We start from the raw sequence: 25,793 nt of genomic DNA, 5'->3' as shown, positions 1-25,793 counted from the left end.
ACTGCAACTAGGGAACTCACGCCCATAGAGAAACTAGCGAAATTAGAGAAGGGCACAAAAGGAATGATTTCACATCTCTATAAGATACTACAGCCCACACTGCAAATGGAGCAACCCAGACACAAGCTACTTTGGGAGCAGATGTTGGAGGAAAACATTACAGACAATGGGACAAATTATATACAGACCTTCATAAATTCAACCGCTCCAGGGGAATGCGGGAAGCTCACTATAAAGTACTTAATGCCTGGGACATGTACCCCACAAAACTCAAATTGTACTTTCCCGAGACTGATTTATGCTGGAGAGGTTGTGGACTTCAAGAGGATTTTAGGCATATTTGGTGGGACTGCCCTTCGATCCGACCATTCGGTCTTGGATCCTGGCACAGATTAAGGCTATTACCTTTGATCTGGGATCAGTCCTACTGGGGCTTACATCTGATGCACTCAAACGACAAACGGGCAGCGACAGGACCATCCTTTGGCTATGTGTGGGAGCAGCCGCAATTGCACTGGCAGCGACAGGACCATCCTTTGGCTATGTGTGGGAGCAGCCACAATTGCACTGGCAGAGGGAGACACTATCAATGACCCAATGGCATGCCCGACTTTAGCAGGCCCTCACCGTGGAGAGGATGGAGAACATACTGGCAGACACTTTGAATACACCTGGGTACCCCAGTAGAGTCCTTGTCGAGGGGACTCCCTTTGTTTGCGTGCCCCACATGGACACTGGTGCTCCATCTTTTCCAATTGCAGGAAATAGGGGGGCTAGTGGGGAACAAGGGAAGGCGACATGGGCAAGTCACATTCAGGGGACCCTATGACAAGACCAGGCAATCCACATGTCTGAACGTGCTTCAGTGAATCTCTGCCGTTAGGATGGATTTTAATGGTTACTGACTAATGTATGAGAAAGATTAGTAGTGCTATTTGTACTGGCTTCCTTAAAGTTAATTGCATTTCTCTTCTTCGAAACATGGCAGTTGTATTATCCTATAACTTATATGGAAATGGCACTGTAATGATATGCTTTTGAAACATTTCAATAAAAATATTGACAAAAAAAGAACATCCACAGGAAAGAGATAGGGGACCCTCTGAAAAAGAATTGCAGATAAAACCACTGCATCAGGGAAGTAAAATAATGAAGGAAAACTCTTCTACCTCAGCAAGATTAGAAAAATTCAGGTCTGATCCTTCCGCACCTTTATTAAAGGCATCTTCTGAGGTGAAAAATGCGTGGCGGAGCCCTCGGTGACGAAGTGTGTGTGTTTAAAAAAAAATAAAAAAGTCAAACATTGTCAACTACATCATTACTATAAATTGGATAACAAATGTATCCTCCTCAATGGCGTTGGAGACTCCGATCAACAGCCTTAACGTCAGCAAAGAGGATGCAGTAACTAGATTACAATTTCAACTGCTCAGGCGTCGGTGGTATCCTCCGTAAAGCCAACAACATTCTGCATTCACCCTAAACATCAGTCCGCAACTCTGTCCACAAAGGAGAGAGACGTAATGCTAATCACGGAAGAAGGGCTATCTTCTATCATACCAGAGCACACTACTCCCCCGACCCCAACCCCCCCTGCCGGTTCTCTCCTCTGATATGGCACACTTGCTAGTTGTTTAGGAATCAGTGGCTGATGGTTCATTTGGCCCTGCGTACAGTACCACTCCACTCCTTTCGAGACTAACCTGAAAAGCCCAGATCATACAGACTTTTGTAAACAATACTCTTATGACACATATGCTTACACTTTGTGTTATTAATGAAAAACATTAAAATACAACAATTTTTTCATGAAATCTAAAAACAATTTAATAGCAGCATATACATACTAAAAGCTCTCCAGTATAATTTAGATTGAGTTTATAAACATGACCGAGTTAACAATAGTCTTCAGTAACATTGAAACCGAGTAATACTACCTCATTGCATGTTCGTAGCCTTAGTTTCTTAAAGGTTGCAATTAAGTACGTTCTCCATTGTCAAGCAAAATATTGGACCACAGCAAGCTAAGTGCGCTGGACTTTCTCTGTAATAGCTACAAAATCTACAGGCAGAATGGAGTCATCTGCATTTCCATTTCAGCACAATTAACCTTACATCAAACAGGCAAAATCATTAAATGTTTATTCTTAGGATCTAGGGAATGGAAACGTATGGTAGAAGGACATTTATTATTTTTCTTCTTTTTTTGTTAATTATCTTTGAGCAAGAAAACATGATACATATAAGGTGATAATCTTGAGGGGTCTTGGACGAGAGAGCGCACAAATGTATCTCTTTAAAAGACTTAAAGAAAGATTTGGCAATGGTCTGATCCTATGGGCCTTCTTATTTCTGTTAATTTACCTGTTTAACTATTGTTCTGTGCCATATTGTTTTTGCTTGGAATGTTGGCCTGTCGAACCCTTGGCGTAAAATATCTCTAAGGCTTTTCAGGTTTGCTCTTCATGTCAAAACTGTATGGCACGTATGATTAACAGATGTTGCAGGTACCCACAGCTCTTGTAACAAATGTACGCCAAATGCTGGCATACTGTTAAAGGAGATGTCCGGAGTTTGGTGCCTTGGCAATACATCCACAAGCGACACCAGCTTCTAAACACATCTTATGTACAGTATGTTCATGTTCACTTTAGTTGGTCCACATCCTAGGTAGTTCAAGCTCATGTCAGGACAGCTACTACCAAAAAGATTATACTGATGACGAGGACCCAGACAAAGGTGATAACTCTGGACCCTTCGGAATGGGAAATCTCTGTAGCACCAACATCCACCCCGACAAAAGCCTATGGCTACCATTTCACCTCTGGATGGCAAAGGAGGATTGGAGAGCGCTGCAAAGAGGCTTGATCTCCCTATTCCAGTGAAACAGTTACTCTTTACGTTATGATTTTAAAGAACCAGCTCACAAGCCTCTGATATCTATACCCATTATTGAGCACATACGGTCCGAGAGTTTGAAGAAAATGAACCCAGCTATGGTGGCAGCTATCGTGCCTCGTCTGGACATGAAGTATAAGGTGCCAGATGATTTGCCAGCTTGCCTTGTAGGAAACCCGTGCCAGATTCAGTGGTAATGCAAAGGGGCCCAGAGGCTTTCTAGGAACTCATCCATGCCTTGTACAACTTAGTTTTACTACATTGTTCAGGCATCTTCCTTCCTTGTCTGACAATTTTCAGTAACAGCAGCTACCACTGTTCGAGCATCCAGTTCCCTATCAGGGAGATATGGTAGGTAATTGTGGTCAGATTTAGGGGCCTGTCTTGAATATTTGTGTGAGGGTGGGAAGAATAAGGCAAGAGCTATTATACAGGAGGGCTAAAGAACATCCGCTGGGATAATTGATAAAGTTATGGATGAGGCTACAACAAGTTTTTGCCAGCTGGCAGGGGTGACAGCCATAAGGGAGGCAAGGATGGCTTATGGCAATGTCCTGGCTTGAGGCCCTGGCAAAGATCTTGAATCTGCTAGATGATGGCAAGAGTTTGTATGGCAAGCGTGGGGACAATGCCTTCTGGCTATAACATCCGAGAATGCAAGAGCTTTATGTATACTGTAACAGTGCCTTTTTCAGTTCTTTTGAGGTGCACGGCGGAGGTCTTCAATCTGAGGGCCTTAAGTGGTCCTGAGGTGGCACCAGACACTGGCAGAGAGAATCACTATGCTAATAAAAAGGCAGAGCTGCAATAAGCCATTCTGCAATGTGCTATCACCTACATATGTTGTCACTCATAGCCTTGCTGGGATAGGTGTCAAAGGGGCAGGGCCTCCAAATAATCATTTAAACCCCACCCATTTCAGGTAAAGAATCAAACTGAATAGTATTACACTTTAGTAAGACCAGACTGGACAGTGCATGTTCACAACCATGTACATGCTTAGAATTTTAAAAGGTATAATGGAACATACGTGCAATGTTCAAATGTGATTAAGCGTATTTAAACATAGCCAATTTTCTATAATTGTAAAAATATATTTTCACGCTGGGGACTCTGACTTTTTTACATGGGTTGGCGTAGCAATGAAAGGTTTGAAGACCTCTGTGATAGAGTAGAAGGGTTGTTTTTCATCGCAAGAAAATTACCAGTCATACAGGTACCAGCCATACTCTCAACAGCAGCAGGAGTACCATCAATAATATCCACAGGAGCAGTACAGACTGCTGCTCGCCCTAGACAGCCTCCATGTAAAAAGCCTATGCAGTGAAGTAAAGGAGAGTACTCTTCCATGCATGAGTGACACCTTTCTGGCACCAGTCACTATCTCTTCCCTGCAGCTGATGGGTGAAGACTTTCCAATGAAAGGGCTGGAAATCTATCCCAGCAGACCAGTGGGTGCTGGATATTATGCAGCATGGCCACACTTTGACATTTGTTAAACACATGAAATCCACCTTGCGAGATTCTTTCACTCTTCTGAAAGGAAGCCACATAGGAGATTCCCAACAATCGACTAAACTGGTGCTTCTATTCATGTTTATTTTAATGAAGAACAAGATGGGACTAATGACAACAAATACAATTAGCTCTTTAGCAGCAAAGCAGGTTTCTGAAAAGACCATTTTGGATGTTTACACTGCAGCTAATACTCCACTTACTAAACCAGAGAGATTTCATGACCTCACTGGGTCTTCAGGATACTTATTTCCATATCTCAATCCATCCAAAGCATTGAAAATGTGTACCGTTCGAGGATGCTGGTTGCCATTACCAATCTAAAGTCTGCCCTTTAGCCTCAAGTCCGTAACTTAGATTTTTACAACATGCATGGCCCTCTAAGAAAAAATGGTCATGTGATTTTTCCATACATAGACAATTGGCTTCAACTTCCACAGTAAAAATCTACGAAGGCATACTTACTGTTTGAAAACCTAGTTTTACCATTTAACCAGGAAAAATCATGTCTTCAGCCCAGTAGGAAGGCAATCATTCTAGAGGTGCTTCTAAACACTGTCTTGTGCCAGGCTTCCCCCACAGAAGAGCTGATCTAAAAGATAATGAACTTAACTGCCTCTCTTGAAAAGAACATCTGTATCAGTTTGAATGTTAGTCATTCCTGAAAATTGTCCACCTGCATTCTGCTCAGTCGCAACTGCTGAGTTGGTATGAGACTATTTAAACAGAAAATAGCCAGTGGCCCAAGGTTGCAGATCTTTTGAAGAGATCATTCAGATCACTCCCAGGATGCGACATGCTATGTCATGGTAGATACACGGACAAAATATACAATACAAAACGTTTCTAGATCCACCTACCCCAACTTGTGATGATCATAGATGCATCTTTAGTAGTATACTGGGGGCTGAGGTAAGACCCATTGTAGAGGTCCATGAAAAATAGTCACCACAGGATTCCAAAATGCATATAAATCTTTTAGAGCTAAAAGCAGTTGCCCTAGTGCTTCAGACCTTTCTTCCGAGGTTCAAACGTTCAGCAGTACTTGTTCGTGCTGACAGTACAACAGTGTTTTATCTGAACAAGCATGGCAACGCAACATCATTTTTCAAACTTGGAGAAGTCCACACCAGGACTTGTTTGGGACACATCGTAAGTCTTGATTTATTTATTCATTTTTTAGATTTTTGTCGGTAGATATGGACAGGGGGCAATTCTTGACCTGGGCGCTGATAATGAATTATGCATTTCTCCCCCTCGGCCCACATTGTTGAAAAAAATTAAAGGAGAGACATGTTGCATCATTCTTGTAGCTCAAGCATGGCCAAGGCAGTATTGGTTAAGAGAGCTACTTCTCCTATCTGAACAAAAACGTTCTGTTCAGTTCAGTGCAAAATCTATTGACAATGAACAAGGGCCAGGTTGTTCATCCAATATAGTGTTCTTTAAGTTTAGCAATCTGGCCCATGAATACAAGGCGTTAGGTTATCTAGATATTTCAAAATATTGCAAATATATTTGCAGGCCAGGGCTCGATCGACAAACACGTCAAAAAGCTAAAAGGACTAGATTCTTCATGTGGTGCTCTCGAAATAGCATGAATTCATTTTCATCTCTACCTAAACGGACCTTATCAGACATCTAGCCGCATATTCCTTACCTTTGAGCGCTCTTCCCCAGGTGCCTAACTGGATCTGGAATATGTTTTACAGCAGTCCCTCTATGCGTCATTAGAGGGCATCTAGTGACTCCGTAGCGACTTCGTCTATAAGCCCTCCCCTGACACGCTGATGTCGGTTTCTTCTTTTACACGCTCCGGTCTGGAGATTGGTTCCTCAGGCCATTTTTTGGCCTACATTGACGTTTGGTCGACAGAACAGGTCTTAAACGAACAACGTCTCTCTCGCCCTCCCTCAAAGCCACCACCACTATCACCCTCTACAATAATGGTACCATCCTAATACAAGCTTCTAATGACAGCCTAGCTAAGATGGCCAATATTTACCCCACTCTTAGAAAAGCGGTGTATGGCAATTCCACTGCCCCCCACTAAACCACTACATCTTTGCTGGGTTTAACTAATACTACCCCCTTAACAGTTGAGAGCCCCCCACTCCCCCAAAACCACACTCAGATAAGTGATCCCAGAGCTGCCTTGTCTCCGGTCAATTTATGCCAACCTTCTAAAACACCCTCTCAGCTGGTTGACTGATATTTGGGCTGAATGTCCTCACCAAGCACCAGTCTGATATGACGATCCTCCCTGGCCCCTGATAGTCCTATGATATCCACCATCCTCCCGCTACACACAAACGTGGTTTCCCTGAATCCCAAGGACACCCACATCCACCGCATTATCAAATCGTTCGCTATTTTCAAATGAATATCTGTCCTCATCTCAGCAGGAACGCTCAATCACTTGTAGCTCGGTTTTGATTGCACCCAACCCTCAGCTCTTTGAACTCACCCCCCTTTGCTAAGGCCCCAACTTCACATTTAAATGGTCCTCTTGTACCAAATGTACAACTCCCCACCCGGGAATCGCCCACCACCACTGCGGACCCTCCAGGCTTACACCGAGGCCCTCCGTCGCCGATTGCCTCTCCGCCACACCCTCTACCCATTGCCCAACACTCAGACTTTGAGGCTGGCCTAGATGTTATATCTCTACAGCTGCACCTTCTCACTTCTGAGTTACATGACCTGAAAGCCCTCTCAACTGATCTTTTCCCCGTGATCAGCTCTTTCCTCACCTCTGCAAACTGGCCCAGGGCCTCCACTTGGGAAAGTGAGCACATCGGTCAGTCATCAGACACCCCACCCCCATTTCGAAACCTATTCCCTGTCCAAACTCCCCCCTCAACCCTAGAAGTGAGACCCACCCGACGTCCACCAATCCCTATGACCATCACAACACCTGGTCCGAACCTAACTTGACCCCACAGAGGCAAATACACTCCATTCTTTCTAACCTGAACAGAGAACCTCCATGCAATCTGAGAAGTAGCAATACTGACAATCTCACCAGGGTGAACGTCACCCAGGCTCCTTCCCCACCCCAACCCACTACGTCTCAAATGTGATCTACTAAACTGCAGATCAGCCAGTAAACACGCCTCCGATATCTTCGACCTCATCCAACACAATGAATTTGACATGATCATCCTTACCGAAACGTGGCTAAATCCCGCTTCCACTCCTAGCATCGACCTCCTAGTACTTCCTAATCATGAGATAATCAGACTAGACAGAGCTCTGAAGTTAGGGGGGAGCTATCCTGTAATCACAGGAACGCACTATTGATCTCTCACTTGGAGTACTCTTCCTCTTCCTCCTGTGCATACCTTTGCCTCAGCATCTCAAGTAGGAACCTACCAATTTGCAAACTACACCCCTTTTACCATCCCCCGGGAGACAATCTCCCCTTCATTGAGCAACTAATGGAATTGTCTCTAGCAATGTGATTTCAACCTACATTGGTCTAACCCAATGACCCAGCAGTATCTTGCCTTAAATCATTTCTAATTGAGCAAGGTTAAAGGAGAAACTCTAGACCTCATCATCTCGAAAAGGCAGACTATCACCTTAGACTCCATGTCCCAGTGTGACTGGTCTGATCACCACATCATCCTTTTTTTATATTAACAGGGAGGTGGTTATGAGGAAAGGCTCAACCTTCGAAAATAAAGATATGGAAAAGGGACCTCAGATCAATTAACCCGGTCCATCTCGCTGCCACCTGTATATCTGCCCTCTTCTTCCAATCCAACTTGGTCGAGGTGCGGTCACTCACTGACGCCTACAATTTGACCATCGCCAACATCCTGGATGACATTGCTCCACTCTAACGTAAAAATGTCAACAGAAATATCCAAACCATGGTATAACTTAAACACGAAACACCGCAACCTTAGGGCAGCTGAACGCTCATGGCGATCCAATCCCTCCTCGGACCAACTAAAACTCCTTGTAGATGTCAGGAGCCTTTTCAACAAACAGATCAAGTTTGCTAAGGCTGACTATTTCAGACTCCCACTAGACCAAGCAGCAAACGGCCCCAAAAAGCTTTTTGAATTGGTCAAACAGCAATCAGTTATAGGTCCAAACCTCCCTGACCCGGGTGGCAACCCACCTTCCTGCGAAAAATGTGATGCTTTCTTCGCCGAGAAATCAAGCCTCCTCTCTACTGACCTCTCCTCTAAGAAAGCACTATTGCCTTCCTCTAGTGCCGCTTCAACCGTGGACATCTTTGATAAGCACAACTCGACCATCACGTACACCAAGAACAAAGCGTCATGGGGCACCTTTACCTCATTTACTGAAATAGACCAACAAGATTGTTTAGAATATCAACCCTTCCAACCACTTTGGTGACCCGTTACCTCCAGTCATCTTCAAAGAAATCAAGAATGCACTCATCCCCACTTGGACAAGGATTGTAAACGCTTCCCTAACGCAAGACATGCTCCCAGACTGCCTAAAAACAGCTCAGGTTTCACCTATACAAAAAAAGCAACGTTGACGACAACTTCCGCCCCATCTCCAACATCCCCACACTAGCGAAACTGCTAGAAAAATGTGTACAAATCCAACTTTGTGCTCACATAGAGAAGTATCAACTCCTAGACCAGCATCAATTCGGTTTTCGGAAGCGGCCAAGCACAGAATCGGCCCTCACACATGTTATGGATGACATTTTAAAAATGCTTGACCAAAACGAATCCATCCTCCTTGACCTTTCTTCAGCATTCAACACGGTTAATCATGACAACCTCCTATCCATCCTGCAAAACAGAATGGGCGTTTAGGATCGGGTGCTACAATGGTTCTCTCTTCACCACAAATCACAATACTCATGGGGGTCTCCCAAGGACCCGCCCTTTCTCTTATTCTCTTCAACCTCTTCTTGGAACCTCTAGCTAACTCACTAAACTCCACGAACATTCTCTTCCACATGTATGCGGACGACACACAACTCTATTTGAAAATCTCATCCCCGGAAAACATCTCACTAAACAATATTGCAACGTCTATTCAAAACTGGTTAACTGAGAACCATCTCCTGCTCAACACCTCCAAAACTGAATTCCTGCTCATCTCCCCCCGAATCACATCCCTAAGTTAGACCTCTGGTTGACGCACCTCACTGCCTTATAGGCATTCCTACATATGTTTTTGGTACTTCCGTATTCCTTATAGGAGACTTCAAATTATATGCTTTTGGTAAAATAGTGCAGGGGGTTTCTGCTGCACCTGCACCCTCCCTGTACCTTGTTCCTACAGGTCTCACTTCTATGACCATTCAGACACCAACCACGGCACTTAGTTACCAACTTGGTTGTTCCTCAGATTTCGCCTTCTGCCCTTTTTCATGGTTCATGGCTGTTTTTCATCTTGCGTTTCTCTCGAACGTATTCCTTGACCACCATATCTTTTGTGTTTGGTTCATAAGGAAGTTTGGTGACCCTTTCAGATTCTTTTCACTAGTTTCTCTTAATCCTCATATGCCGTCATAAGGTTCCAACCCTTGGAGGGGGGGTCGTTATGCCACTTATTCCTTATTTGGAGATTCCTTTTGCTTATGGATTCTTTCTCTATCTTCCTTCCCTCCCTTTGGAAGATTTAGGGTATTTTCTCTTCCCTAGTTGTATAATTAAGGTTTTTGCTTTCGATTTATAGCTTCCGGTCATTTTATAGGTCCTGTCTCCTGTAAAAACATTTCTTCCTTGCCTCTACTCTTGTACTTTTATGCACTGCCTCTCCATCTTTACCTCAGTTTTCCATACTGATCTTTTGTTCTCAGACCTCTACTTCGCGGCACTTGGTCGTTACATGACTACATACTGTCTTTTATCTGATGCTTCAGACCGGTTCCTTTTTCTGTCTGATAATATTTCTATTGGGATTGATAATGGTTAGCGGCATAGGCCTTCCGCGTGTTCGCCTGTGCTCAACATGAGCTTTTTACAGACCTAAGATCCAGGTCTTCATTCCTCTATTCTAGCTGAGATTTTCACACCTGCGGTTTTCTTTCAGTTCTCTCAGCTGCCTGATTGTAGCCATTCAGTCAATAGTGTTGTTTCATGTTCCACTGCTTTCATTTTCTGACGTAATATCTTCCACACCCTCTATCCTCTTATATAATATGTTGCTGTCTTGTATTAGATCCATAACCAATGTATGTGTATAATTATATGCATCTTTCTATTGGTCTTCTGTGTGTGTGTATATGTATGTACATAGATATAGATATATATATACACACAGACATTTTATGCATATATTATATTAGCTTATATATTGCAAATCATTCTATGCTGACTTTCTTAAGAGGGTGTTCTTTTTATGCTTGCGTCACTGCGCCTTTCCTTGTGTCCTAGGGGGACCTTCGTTTGGTCATTGCATATGTATTTGCTTACTCTTCCTCCTCTGTGACTTCGATGTTGGATAATCCCGTAGGGCTCACTGCTCTAGAGCAATGTTTTCTCTGACTAAGAATGTTATTGTTGCGCACTGCTTCTGTTGCAGCATTGATTGGTGCTCTCTAAATCGTGGATGTTATGAGATTCCTCCCTTTTTTCCTGTTCTCAGGGCAAGTTTAGCTCACGAGTTTGTTTCTAGGGTAAGGAGCTCTGGCTCTGTGGTATTGGCTGTTGTCCTTGGTCTTCAGCCCATCCACTAATGTTCTGGTTACCATTGGGGAGGGCTATGTAGCATTGTGCTTCTATGACGCGTGTTCTGTCCTCCACTTCTTTATTGCACTGTCATGGTGTTATTTCCCCATGCTTTTCCATATTTACGGATATTCCTTCCCTACGGGTTTTCCACAAGTCCTTCTGTTGGGACGTTTTCTTTTCTATCCTACATCCCTAAGACACCCGTTCACTGTCCTATTACAGACCGGCTAGTCCTATTCAGGGATATTTAGTGGAATCAGTTCAAATACCCTCCTTCGGAATGGTATAACTTGGTTTCTAATTCAAATGTAAGAAATCTGTGGCTCGATGTCTCTATCAGATGAATTTGTTAGTTACCTTTGGTAACATCTTCTCTGATAGAGACAGGATCTAGCCACAGAATCTTTACTGATCCTCCCTGTCCTGCAAACTGGTTGTTCCTTTTGTCTACAAGATCCCTTCTGGGCATTCTCATGCCTTTCAGTAGGACTTCGTAATTGTTTTGATATAAAATGCTTTTTGGGCACACCGTTTCCATAGGCAGTTTCTATGAGTGGCTCTCTGTTTTTGGAGCGGATAATAGTAACAGAAGAAACGGACTCCCAACGTCACATCCAGTGGATGTCGCTATGGATTCACTCAACACCCTCTGCAGAAGCGCAGAAGAACTGCTATAAAACTTTTTCTAGATCCAGTCTGGCGCCTGGGTAGAATTCAAAGGTAAGGAATCTGCAGCTCTATCCTGCCTCTGCCAGATAAGGTGTTGCCAAAGGTAAGTACATTATTCATTCAATCCGGCTCGTTCAGGTCTGCCTCCTAGCTCAGGCAAGTACCATGTAGCTGCATTTTCGCGCTGCAGAAGGTCCATGGGAAATCTGTCCCTCTGATCCGATAGGTTAGTGAAGGAGTTTAAGTATTTTTTAGGACCTATCCTCCAAGTAAGAAGCTGCCTGTCTCTTGGTAGCGAAGTACGGTCCTCTCCCAGGTAATTAAGGACCCATTTAATGTAATGTAATGTAATGTATAGGCATTTATATAGCGCACTACTTACCCGTAGGGTCCCAAGGCGCTTCGACCGCTGCGAAACCCTTCCTGGCTTCCCTGAGAGATGGTCCCTTAATGGGTATCTCCAGGGTGAGACCAGGCATCCCCGGCGGTCTGGTGGGGCCGTTAGTGAAGATGAGGCAAGCTAATGCCCAGAGTTGCCGAGTGTGATCGCTGATCAGAGTGGGCACCGAGGCGAGAGAATTATCGAGTCCGCTGACCCTGGTCCAGAAACCTGCCGCACCGGGAATCGAACCCTGGTCCCGGGCCGTCCTCTGCTCTCGGGTCTGCCGCCTCTACCCAGTGAGCCACACTACTTCACACTATTTAAGCCTATACATAAAGGACATCTCAAATATCTGTCCTGGAAAATTGCCCTGTTTCTGGCTGTGACTTCTGCTAGGAGGATTAGTGAAATTCAAGCTTTCTCTATAAAGGAATCATGTCTACATTTCAAACTAAGACCGTTATATCGAGAAATAATTTGTTTAATTTGTGTGATCCCATCAGACTTTCACCTTGACGAGTATTCTTAAAAACTTTTTCTGAAATCCTACTAATACAGCGGAAAGAACACTTCATACTCTAATGAAGCATTGTCTCAAATTCTATCTGGAAAGAACTAAAACTTTGAAAAAGTCTGATCAGCTTTTTAGACCTATGGACCTCCAAGAAAAGGGCCTATTCTGTCAAGCAGTAGTATCTCTTGACTGATTTCTGCCACCATAAGGTTTTGATATCCTTTGGATGGAAGTCTGTGCATATTTCAGGTGATAAGTGTGTACTTCTACTGCTCTGTTTAGAGTGCCTTTGCCAGATACCTGCAGAGCCACCACGTGGAGTAACAGGAATACATTAATGCTTCATTATTGCCTGGATGACACAGTGAACAGCAGTCCTTCACCATCTGCTCACTGAGGTGAGCACTGCTATATATTTTAAGATTTCCTTTTAATGTCTTCCCACCTCTTCTTAAGATGAATTCTCTCATGTTGAAAACTGCTTGCTATTCAGATTCAAGCATGTGACTCTATGATGCATGAAATAGTGGAGAGAAACCAAGTTAGCTGTACACTGTAGTTCTCCAGTATTGCTAGCTCATAGATTCACATACAACCCTTCTTCCTCCCTGATAGCTCAACTCATGTATACCTCGTACATATTACCTTTACACTCTAGTTGAGAAATTTGAGGTATGGTGGTCCTTGAGGGGGAGGCATGCTTCAGGAGCTGCTCTCTGGTAGAAGTTTGGTTCTTAACTAATTCAAATGATATTAATAAGTGTCACTTGTTTAAGCTATGCTGGGCACTGCTTTTCTTTATGCTGCTTGTCATAATTACAATGGGACTCCCACCATAACGACAGGGCTTCACTCTTAGGCCCGTCTCACTTCTGTTTCTCTTCCGATCTACTGTTTGTCAGCGCCAAGATGCTCCCTGGAGTGAACGTAGCGCTTTACAAATAAGCTCATTCATTCATTAATTCAGGGAAGATTCAAGGATGCAAATCTATAGGGTTCAATACTGGAGAACTACCATTTACATGTAAGTACCTTGTTTTTCCACATCATTAACTTGTGGTGTTTTATGCCTGGGTTTCTAAACGGAAACATATTAAATGTTTTGTTGTGAATTACTAAAGTATGACTCTTTTCTTCTCCAGGACTATATTCCGTCTCAGCAAGATATTCTGTTGGCAAGAAGACCCACTAAAGGCATTCACGAGTACGACTTTGAAATTAAAAATGTTCCTTTTAAGATGGTTGATGTAGGAGGGCAGAGATCAGAAAGAAAACGTTGGTTTGAGTGTTTTGACAGCGTAACATCTATACTTTTCCTGGTTTCTTCAAGTGAGTATGACCAGGTGTTGATGGAGGATCGAGCAACAAATCGTCTCACAGAATCACTGAACATTTTTGAAACAATAGTTAACAACAGAGTTTTCAGCAATGTCTCCATTATCCTTTTTCTTAACAAGACAGACTTGCTTGAGCAAAAAGTAAAACTTGTGAGCATCAAGGACTATTTTCCAGAGTTTGAAGGAGACCCCATCAAGCTAACTGATGTCCAGAAATTCCTGGTGGATTGCTTCCGTAACCAGCGCCGAGACCAACAACAGAAGCCTCTATATCACCACTTCACCACTGCTATTAACACAGAAAACATTCGACTGGTTTTCCGTGATGTCAAAGATACCATCCTTCACGACAATCTCAAGCAGCTAATGCTGCAGTGATGCGCACAAACTTTATTTTAACACCCTTTGTGTTCAGATTTTAACGTTTTAGCAGTGTAACGAGGAGTTGGATCCTGCCCATCAAGACCTTTTAATTGGTGGATGTAAGGCTGCAGGCGAGCATGTTGCCGATTTCATTTGAACTGTTCATCCACTAGCTTCAAGACTAAGCCCAGCTGTAGGGCTCTGCTTTACACCTGGACACGAGTAGTTGAAGCTTGCCCCTTGTGCCTCTCCCACAAACCTCTTTGGCTTTCTTCCACCGATCTCTCTGAAGTCAGGTTGTTTGTATTGTAAATGGTTAACTTCCTTTGGAAAGTGGGAAAAGATCGAGACTTCTGAATGAGAAAATGTCCTCAACTCGGAACATTGTTAAGTCGTATTAATCATGATGAAATTGTTTTCCAACGCAAGGGCTATAGGAAACCGTTGCACAGACTAATTGCCTTTGTGCTTTCCCCCATTGACTGCAGATTTGGCCTTAGGTTTGTTGGAGGTAGTGGGGTGTCTACGTCTTGTCTGCATGAAGCAACAACTTTTTTAATTGCGTGATTTTAAATAAGATGTTCTTAAGCTGTATTTTAAAGTTTACATACATGCATTTTGGACACATGCTAATGACAGGGTTGTTGACACAACAGGTACGAGGCTAAAAGTAATACATCTTTAAATCTATAACCAAGAGCTTTTATCTCAGTGCTATGGTCCAAAGGAAATCCTAAAAAATGTTAGCATCCGGAACTTAGTTTTTCAGCACACACTTCTTTAGAGTTGCCAGATTACCTTTTTGTCCAACAGTCTGCCACTAGAAGACAACATCCATTGAAGAATAATGCCTCTTTTCTCAAGGAAGATTTGGCGAATGCTTGTGGCCTGGGGTTTTGGTTTCAGAAGTTATAGGCAGAAATCGTCCCATTTATGCTGATTGGTTTCGTTAATAAGACATTAAGGCAGTATGAATACACACTTGTACATTGAAGAATCTTACTGGAGCCGCTGGTGTAGAAATGACCTGTTGAAGTTTTTTTTTTTTTTAATAAACTAATGTGGTAACTGTAATTTTTGATAGGATACTTGCTACTATGAAAAAGAATGTTGGGACAGTATTTCCTTTGCATGCAGTTTTATCACACACCTAAATCTTCTGGAGATGAAATGGAATTTTTGTTAATTTATGGTTCGCGCTGAATCTGGCACACTGAGTTTAAAAAAAAAAAACTTTCAGGGACTGATTAAAGAGCAGTTGTAGGAACAAGAAATACTGTACGTTTAAGACGAAAAAAGCATGCAAAACGATTGCTTGCATGTTAAAAGCTAATTTTTTTTTTTTACATGGGGTGCTCCAAATAATACCCTTTTTTGAAAATGGTTTCCCTCTTTGAACTAAATAGCAGTAAGGTTGATAAAACGTCATAGAATTGCAGTTGTATGTGCATTAACCTCCTCTTCACCCTGATTATTATTGGTAATAATTTGGCATGTTAGTTACGTTCCCATTGAATATTTTGAACATTACCCTTCACAGTCTACTTTTAAAGCATTGGTTGTAGAAATGTAGAAAGTTACTGAAATAGAGAAAATATAATTTGAGCGCAACAGGGAAAAACCGGTGTGAGGATTTAAGGTGTGCCTCTAGAGGAATAGTGAATTTGGATATTCAAATCGATCCTGCCCTTATTTGCCAGGATCTTGCTGCCTTGTGTTACAAACCTCTTTTAAATCACCGTTTTAAAATGGCGTCAGTACCTGGGTTGAATCTGTATGGTGAGATCAAAGTATCGTAAGGCAATATTTTATTGCTAAAACGATAACTGTCCCAGGCATGTTTACCCTTAATTGTACCTCGTGTGGAGCGATTTCTGCACGGTGTAATCCCTCACTACTATTCTTTTCAAGCTTTTGTATAAGGCACAGCTGACTCTTCATAGGCTTTCTAACTGCCCTTGACGGTGGCGAACTTTGTGATCTCAGGTATTTTTATTTTTATATGTAGAAATGTTAATGAATTATGCATAGGTCTGCATTTGGATTGGAGTTCTGGGTTTAATGGACGTTTTCGAAGGTTGTTGGAACGTTAAAACATACTCAAACCTTGAATTTAAGTACTGCTGTAAAACCACAGGTTTTTTTGTGGTCAGAAGTAAGCCAAAATTGTGCACGATTCTTGGTACCGAACAGTATTTCCTTTATTGTGCTTGTGTGCAAGCATACACACTCCATTAAAATAAAGGCATTGGTGTTTATAGTTTATTTTTTATTTTTTACAATTATATTCATATTATGATTGATGTTTAATTCTTTTGCAGGAACAATTGGGGTAATGTATTTAGCCCACAATTCTAAGTGCAGATCTTTAGTTGAATTTGATAAACCTGGAACCAAAATCGTGGAAGGCATTTGATTTTAAAGTAATCTAACTAGCAAGCCAACATTCACTCTAAATGTGCTTTTCGGAACTTCAGTCACCGTTCCACAGTTAGTGTGCCCTGTTGAATATTGCTGCAGAGACACCTGAAAATGTATTTCAACTAATGCAGTCATCACTTTTTCACTTCCCACAACCAAGCAGGTACTGAATGTGGGCTTTTCAAACCTGCCATTCCTTTGGGACAAGTTGACCAGGTCATCAATTCATAAATACGTTGGAGACCCTTTCTTGTTTGCACTGGCATTGGTGGTGGTCGTATGCACCTCAGTACCTCTCATGCTTTGCCCATAATGCAAATTGACGGAGTTCTTTCTTCTAGTATAAAGTGTCAGCCTCATTTAGATCTTAAATTGATGTGTCACTGGGGTCTTTCTAGGGTTGAGAACGCATTTAGAACATTATTCTTGCACCAGTTCTCACCTAATATGCCTGGTCACTGTTGTCATAGCAAATGACTGATTTGTGTACATGTTGGCCACCCCACCCTAATATTTAAAGTAATTACTTCTCTGAATATAAAAGATCACCTTCCTAGTAAATAACTTAACGCAGGTATTTTCAGAAGTCGACCGATCTTTGGTTATGGCCAAAATGCATGCTCTCCGAAATAGTTCAAGAGAGGATCATTTTCATTCGGTTTTCACCTTTATGCATGATAATGTATGAGAATGCTGACTTTAATTGGTAGTTATTTGAAGCCTCTGCTAGCCGCTGATCAGTAATATCCAGGTCATTGGATTTACTTATTTGAGTAGAAGTAATAGAACTTACTTCATGAGTGAGTCAGATTTATTTCTGTTTTTAGAGGACGAAGGGCCAGCTGTGTTTCTTTAGGTGTTGATACGCAGCACAACTCACTATTATTTTCACTTAATTTTTCATTATAATGTGAACCAGTTTTAGAATCTTTAAGCACATAGCACTACGGATTTGTTCCTTTGTTTGTGTAGATATGCATATACCTGCATGCATTTTATTTTCTACTTTTCTGGCCTTTCCAAATGTTTACTACCACGGTATCATACAGCCCAACTAGTTATCCATAACCCAGCAAAATTAATAAATCATAGTAATGATTTTGAAGCGTACTTACAAGTTCACTTCTCCTTTACTTGAGTATGTGTGTTTAAATGTAAACGAATTGTTACACTTTTACCAAACCCAATAGTCTATAAAAATTGCCTTTGGTGTTTTCAGACTTTGAATGGCCTTACATCTGCTCTGATAATGCCTTAAGTGTCCTTTCCAAGGTGTACCAAAGCAAATTATGCCAAGTAGACGCATATTAAAATCTAAATATTCTGTTGTGAGCTGTGTTAATTGTATTTGATGGGCTCACATTTGCATTCTGCAGTAGTTTCTTAAAAATATTAATACTATTGTGGGTCTGTGCAAAATACGCTGATTGTACAGTTTAGGAAAGTATAAACTTGCAAAGCAAGTGACATTAACAAGTTTCAGCGTCTAACCGGAAATAAACTCGCTTAAACTTCTCACATTTCAAAGAAACAAGATTGTTGCAATTTAGTCTGTTCCATTGTTGTATTCCTTTCAGATGAGTAATTTGCATACACTTCTTTTGGTATTTAAGGATACAGTTAAAGAATTGTTCTCAGTGACTATCCAATTACAAGGCTCAATATTTGAGTTTCTCTCCGCAACATTCATCTGTGCTGTAGGCGAAGACAATATGGTACGAAATCTGTGTTGAAATGTGTAAGACTAATATCTGGCCTTTTGGAATGGAGACGACTTTTGAACTTTTAAAGGCGTCATCATTGTCCACATTGAATACTTGTAGGCGTCCCTTGTACCACGAGGCTAGCTGGCATGTGTAGATCAGATTATAATTCTCAGGCCAGTGGTACTTAAAGGACTTGTTTGGCCCTTGAGTATGTAGCATGTTGCCAGATTTCTATGCCTGTTTTATCCAAAAGGAAAAAGGTAATTATGTGTATTTTGGCTGATTCTATAGTTGCCAACTTTAAGGTGACAAAAGCCTCTTTTGTGAGCTTTTTGAAATTCCCTTGAAGATCATGCCTGCACCAGAACCATCCATTTCATGTTGTAAGTCTTGTTTATATATTAATCTTTGGTGTCAAATAAATGGCATACGTTCTTGTATCCATTTCAATTTATGACATCAAGGACCCTAAAATCACTCATGGCTAGTCAAATCTACTCCGCTTCGATGTTACTGATTTAAACAGTCATTTATACTTTATATGAATGTGCCTTCTTTACCAGCTCTTTTTGAGCTGTTAAAATGAGTATTGAACGAATCCATGGGAAATAAACCCAACATCCAAAGCATAAAATGCAGTTGTTGACTTTGGTAAATTGGTCTCAGAAGAGGGTTTGTTTGTATTTTCCTATCAAACTACAGTTTGCAGTAGAAGCCAAAATAAACCTGATATAGCCTTTGTGGGTAGGATAACCAGGTAAGTTACCGGTTTGAGGAACCTAGCTAGTGGTGCTACTTTTGGTGACAGTGGAGTGCACCACTCTTGTGCCATTAATAATGCTGTGCCTTGCATTTGAAAAAGAAAACTAAACTTTGGTTCCTTATATTTTTTTAATTCTGTGTTCAGTACAACAGTGGTGAAACCGTACATGAAGCCTTAACTTTTTGAAATAAATATATATTTTATGATCACCTTCTAGATAAATCTAACAAATCGTGCTTTGTATAAAACATTTTTTGGGGCTTAGGATTGTCGTAGCTTTGTAATTTGTATAACTTTCTGGGGGCAGAGCATCGTTTTTATGTTGTACATTTTTTTTGTTTATTTGTTAGTTCGATTGGCAATAAATTATTCTTAAAAGGGCTGTCTGGGAGGAAATAGAGGGAGGTGGCTAAACAGACTTTAAGAAAAGCTTACTTTTTGAAAACCTCTTAATTACCAAATTGGTCAATGCCTTTTTTTTTTTTTGTTTTTACTGTCAACTGTACATTTGCCTGTACATACTGTTCAAATGTTTTGCCTTTCAACCTATTAATATTTGCCTTGTAAAAAATGTGTACTGACCTTTAATAAACACATATGCCAAACAGTATGGGACTCTAATTTATTTGTCTAGCTAGTATGTATGGATAGTTAAGATTGAGTAGCACATTACTCATGTTTTGCCTCATGTTATTTCTTGGACTATAACTTGCCTCTTCTCCTTGCACATGTATCTACTGCCCTAACAGTGAAAGCTCTAGTTGCTTGCATAGACCAATATTTGTATGGATAAGAGCCATTTTTACCAAACAATCAGTGGCTCTGATTCTGTGTGGGTTGCTAATGCGAGTTTTCCAATTGTTAATATTAGATTGTCCTAATTTTATTGAAGACACAGGGAAATATTATGCAGCCTTTTCCTGCTGTTTTCTTTTTGGGTTTCGCCTGCCGAAGGCTGCGCTCTGCGCAGCTTTTCGGCGCAGGCGAAATCCTTTGTTTACAATAAGGACTTAGGGAACGTCCCCCGGCTCTCATTGGCTAGCTCCATAAATGGAGGCTAGCCATTGGGTGCCGGATCTGTCCGTTAAGGCCGGACCAGATTCGGGGGCGTTCCCGAGAATTTTTCTCTTTTGGCCACGTCATGCGGCGGTGGGCGGGGCTTTTTTTTTGGCTGGTTGAGGTTTGTTTGGGCCATTTGGCGGCCGACCGCCGGCCAAGGAAGTCCAGGTGAGTGGTTCCTTTCCTGTCCGTTCCTTTAGCTGTGTGGTCCTGCCTTCCTCCTTGTTCCCCCCCGCCCCCCCTCTCGCTCTCCGTGTGCCCTTCGCCCCCCCCTCCCGCTATCCGTGCGCCGTTCCCGCCCCCCTCCCTCCCTGTGCTCGTGGTGCTTGTTTTCTCTACACTGGATTTCTGGATATACTTCAGGAAAAACATTATACACCAGGTCACCAGGATCATATGGGGGTAATCACGCACTTCATGGAGGTCACGGATTGCTGAGTGGGGCATAAACATGAAGTGCACAAAGTGGCGTAAAAACAGATGACGCCCTCTTTTTATGAGGCCTCAGACACCTGAACAAGGCTCTTCCTGCCCATTTTCCTTCCTTTCTGCGTGTGCCGGACTCGTCGTCAGGAGGAGCCCCAGATACGAATTGTGTTCTTTCGACGCCGCGTGAGCCCTGACAGAGGCAGATAAAACACAAAGGTGGCGGCCAGTCAGCAGAGCCGCAGCCCCGCTTTAATGGCGCGGGCCCTCGCGGCGCGCGCCATCTTTTAAGTCAGTGTCTTAGCTTGAGAGTGGCTTTATAATCATGCCTCACGCGGCTTTATTGTACTACACTGCGCAAACTTCCAAGGATGGCAAAAAAGGCCTGCCATAAATAGTTTACGCACCATTTACATTTCATTAATCTGCTAAAGCCTTCAAAGTGATACCTGCGCGCGCTCCCTTTCAAGCCAGGCTCATTCCCTCCCTCCCGCTGGCGCCTCATTCTTTCAAGGGTACTCAGCTGGGGGAAAGCGTCTCTTGAGCAGTTTAAATCCAGCGCGTCTGCCAATTACCCGTGCCCCCAGGGCGTCCCCCTGCGGGCGGCAGGGGCCCGCGGCGAGGGGCGGCCCTCTGGCTGTCCGTGGGCCAGCCACGGCCGATACAGCAAGAGCGGTGCTATGTGCAATCAAGGGTTTCCGCAGGGGACAGGATTGCAGTATTCTGTAACGAACAAACAGTCCTAGATTCTGATCTCACTGGGGCAAAGACAGCAAACAAGTGTGACTGGAAAACCGGCCCCGGATCACACATTCCGGAGATGAAATCCGCCATCGTACAACTAATTGTGTTCGTAAAGCATTTTAGGCTGAGATCACCAATAGGCTTAATCTCAATACTTTAATCTGAGGTATATGCAATTTTACTGCTCACACTTGATTTTGTTTAGGTTTGAAGTGTATCGACCATGCGCTATTAATGACAAACTTTCTACTAAACGCACGTATTTTAAGGGGTTTTGAGTCTGCCTTTGTCAGCCATCTGCTTTTTTGCACCAGAACCATCAGCCATTGGCTTCAGACATGGTCCATCTTATCTTGGATCAGCCCGCAGGAATATTTTTAGTCTCACTGTTATTCTATTGCCTGGCTGGGTGTCCCCTTCCTCTGCCACTGGAATGCATGAGGTACTATTTTCCATCTAAAGTGAGTTGATAAGCAGCCAGGCAACAATGGGTATCGGGTGTTGGCAAAATCACCTTAAATATGGAAGCTACAGGCAAAAATGATGACCTCTTCCGCTACAATCCATTTTTCTGATGCTCCGGTCTATGCTTCAGGCCAACAGAATTGATATTTGTATAATATGCACACAGCTGATACACATACAATATATGCGTCAAGCCTATTGATTTTGCAGATGCTTACAAAGATTGTAGAACCCTTTACAGTCAATGACCCACCAAACGCAAACCAGTCCTGGGCCAATCCCAAACGAAACACCAGCCTGAACTGCTGGGCCATGTCTCATAAGTGAATACTTGGGTCCACAAATTGTTGCCCCATACGATTATAGGTGAAACTCAACGAGTCGGTCCTAAAAGGCTAAATGTCTAGGATTGCGGTCTAGTTATTCATTTTGTTGTGGGAGTCATGACTGATTTGTGTCTGGTCGTTGCAGTGAATGAACAAAACACGCAAGACTGGTGAGCGGACCTGAATAGTTACCGGTGGCTAGCTGAGATTAATTCATACTTTCCATCCATCATTTGTTGTCATCAGAGTGGAAAGCAAACTTCCGGTATGAAGCTTCCACTTTTAAACTAGAAGCGAAAGCTCTTGGAAAGACTGGGGCAAGAAAAAGTATATACGCCAGAAAGTCCAAGGGCAGTGCTCATTCACAGTGGTTGTGGTTGAAGGTTTCGGTTTGAATAGTTTCTTCTCACCGTTTCCTAGAAAGACGAGTTGTCTCTGGGCTCCTTAATGCTGGATGAAGATCATTTTTGAGGTGGGGACCAAGTCACTTTATGGTTCTACCTCCATGCCTGTTTTGTGGAAGGTTTGATTAGGACAAAGACCTGATCTGGACAATCCAAGGCCCCTGGTGGAGTGGTAGAGTGTGCCCAGATGACGCAGATAAATGAGACCACCGACACAAAGGCTTTGGTATGAAGGTTATGAACACAAGGGAGGTTTAGCTATTGGTTCTGAACCCAGAAGCCGCCAGTTCCTTCGGCACTTATTCAAACTGGCCAACCCTATGACAGTAAGTCGTGTCGACGATACATACAGTCACCATACATACATACCACGACCCCCTAAGCCCCTTTCACCCAGCCCTTCACTCTTGTGTCGGCTCTATACTTGCCAAACCTTCATTCCAAGACGCCTTCCAGTTACCCCAATCTCTCAGTCCACCTCCCCTTCATTTCCTCCTCCCTGCCTGTCTCTCCTGAGTCCGTCTTCTCCTCTGGTGCCCCTTCTTCCCACCATCAGTTCACGACCCTTCGCCTCACCTACCCCTCCATCACTCCACACAGACCCCCGCTGCATCCCGACTGTTATTCAGCTCCAGCCCCTGCCGAGCCCCAGCCAGGCTCCCTTCCAACCCTCTCATCCTATCCTTCTCACATCTCCTTCACTTCGTCCCTCCTTCTCTCCACTACCCGCTTTCACTCAGCCATTCTTCCCTCTGCAGCCAGCTTGTCCGGCCCCCTTCCTTCAGCTCTCCTGACGTTTCTTCTCTTTATCTCCTCCCTCGTCTCCCCCTTCCATTCCGGCCCCTTCCCTTCGTACCCACTTCCTACGACCCTCCCTATCCCTACACCCAATAACTCTATCCCTCCCTCGTCCTTGTATACCACGTCCACCATCCGTCCTTGGCGCCCCACCCCCCTCCCTACGACCCCCTCGTCCCTCCTTCACCCCATCTCTTTATGCCCGCCATTCCCCATCCACAGCATAATCTGAAAAAGTGTGGGCAGAAGGTGAGGTGGGGAGCAAGAAGGGGGAAGGAAGCGAGAGAATCGAGTGCTAGAAAAGTTTACACTATATAAAACTGCATTAAGTAAAATAAATACTTGCACCCATTCACAGCATTATCTGAAAAAGTGTGGGCAGAAGGTGAGGTGGGGAGCTAGAAGGGGGAAGGAAGGGAGAGAATCGGGTGCTAGAAAAACTCGAGGAAGATTACTTCATATCATTTTTTTACACCTCGGTTTATTTTATTTTAATTGTAACGGATCTTTGTGTAGAGTGCAGAGTAGTGAGTGTGCAGAGTAGTGAGTGTGCAGAGTAGTGAGTGTGCAGAGTAGTGAGTGTGCGGAGTAGTGAGTGTGCGGAGTGGCGAGTGTGCGGAGTGGCGAGTGTGCGGAGTGGCGAGTGTGCGGAGTGTGCGGAGAGGCGAGTGTGCGGAGAGGCGAGTGTGCGGAGTGGCGAGTGTGCGGAGTGGCGAGTGTGCGGAGTGGCGGGGAGTGCTAGGGAGTGACTGCCGAGATTAAGCTAATGGCAATGTAAATGACAATGCCATTTATTTATCTGTTTTCAAAACCAACACATAAATACAAATTTTGTCATTTACAATGCCAATAGCTCTAACTTTTCCAAAGGCGAAACCATTGCATTGTAAATGCTTGTTGTTTATAGCAACCACATAAAGATGAGAAATACTCCATTGAACTGCACACAAGATAGAGGAGTGCAACTGCAGCAAGAGCTGGACGACAAAATGGAGCCTCATCGACCCACGCTCTGGCAAGATCTCTGCCTCAGAAAAGACCCTGCCAAAGAAGCACACGCTTGCTTTTGAAGAAGTCCCATGACTGGATACTCCTGCTCTTCTCTTGCCCTCTTAGAGGTCTAAGGATAAAGCTGCTGCTCCTCCTCCACCACCACCTCCACACTCCCCTCATACGGCTTCCCCTAAGGGGGTCACCAGAGTCCTACTTTGACACAGGCAGGCCCAGCCCCAATCTGCCACAGCCCCTCAGGTGATAATTGGGAGGATTATGATGTGGACCCTCGGACCCAAATCTAAAACGTGGCCCAGTCAGGTCTTCACTGCCAGTGACCACACAGCTTATCGCTGAATTAATCAACATGCAAGCACCTACCATTAGGTGGACCTCTTCGTCACCCCTGAGGAGGACTACTTTTCGGTGGAGGCTGGTCAAGTTTCAGGTAGTCTCACCTTCTATAGAGAAAAATGTTAGCCTCAAACCTGCTCTACATCATGGGTCATGTCCCGCCAGACTCCCTGGTTGTCACCACTGCTAGGAAAAGGGCAGCAGTCCAGGCAACATTTCACCTCTTGACCAGAAGAGCAAGCAAATTGATGCTGCAGGAAAAAAGTAGCGGTGGTTGCGGTCACTTATTGGTGCATTGCCAATTCTGTAGGCCTCGTTTCCCGGTATGATAAAGATCACTGGGAGGGAATCTCACTGACCAGTACCAGAAAAGGTTGTGAGGAACTTGTTGAAGAGGGGCAAGCCATCTCCAAAGCAACTTTCCAGTGTGTCTTGGATTCAGCAGATACAGCAGCCAGAGGAGTGAACACCTCAACCATCCCCCGGTGCCACTCCTGGCTCAGTTTGCTCAGCTTCACCCCAGAGGTGCAACAACACCTTGTTAACCTGCTGTTTAACGGGGGAAGCATCTTCAGATTGAAACCATGCCTGGAAAAAGTTGAGAAGGAAATGGAGACCGCTCAAGCAATGGGTACCCTCCAGGTCCTTTCCAGTAGGGTGCCTTATGGAAGCAGCAGGATAGAGGTCGCCCCTAGGCCGGCCACTTCCCCAGAACCAATCCCTGTCCCACCATTGGCAGCAATAGGGTGGCAGAGGCTTCTTACGGGGCTCCTTCAGGGAGAATAGCTCTAAAGGCAGAAGCTCTCCCAGAAAGGGAGACTCTACCTCTAAGAACTGACTTGTCCCACATCCCCCTATTTGCAAGGCACCTGTTTGGGGTTGGAGGGGAGGAGACTTCAGGGATTTCTTTCCCCCAATTTACATCCCCTCCCCCAACAGTGGAAATTACTGCAGCCCGATGGGTCCTATCCTTTATCGA

At 43.6% G+C, this 25,793-nt stretch overlaps 1 protein-coding gene across 1 annotated transcript in view; it reads left to right on the top strand.

Annotated features, from left to right (window-relative positions):
- Window positions 1-19,855, top strand: part of GNA13 (G protein subunit alpha 13) — a 255,054-nt gene extending 235,199 nt beyond the window's left edge. Inside the window, exon 4 of the mRNA XM_078654304.1 lies at window positions 13,798-19,855. Within this exon, the coding sequence (XP_078510430.1) occupies window positions 13,798-14,370 (573 nt within the window). The 3' untranslated portion in view covers window positions 14,371-19,855. The remainder of the gene's footprint in view (window positions 1-13,797) is intronic.
- Window positions 19,856-25,793: the final 5,938 nt, after the last annotated feature.

This window comes from Lissotriton helveticus, chromosome 7 (genome assembly GCF_964261635.1).
Source record: "Lissotriton helveticus chromosome 7, aLisHel1.1, whole genome shotgun sequence".
Taxonomy (NCBI): domain Eukaryota; kingdom Metazoa; phylum Chordata; class Amphibia; order Caudata; family Salamandridae; genus Lissotriton; species Lissotriton helveticus.
This window is presented reverse-complemented; position numbering and strand designations above follow the sequence as displayed.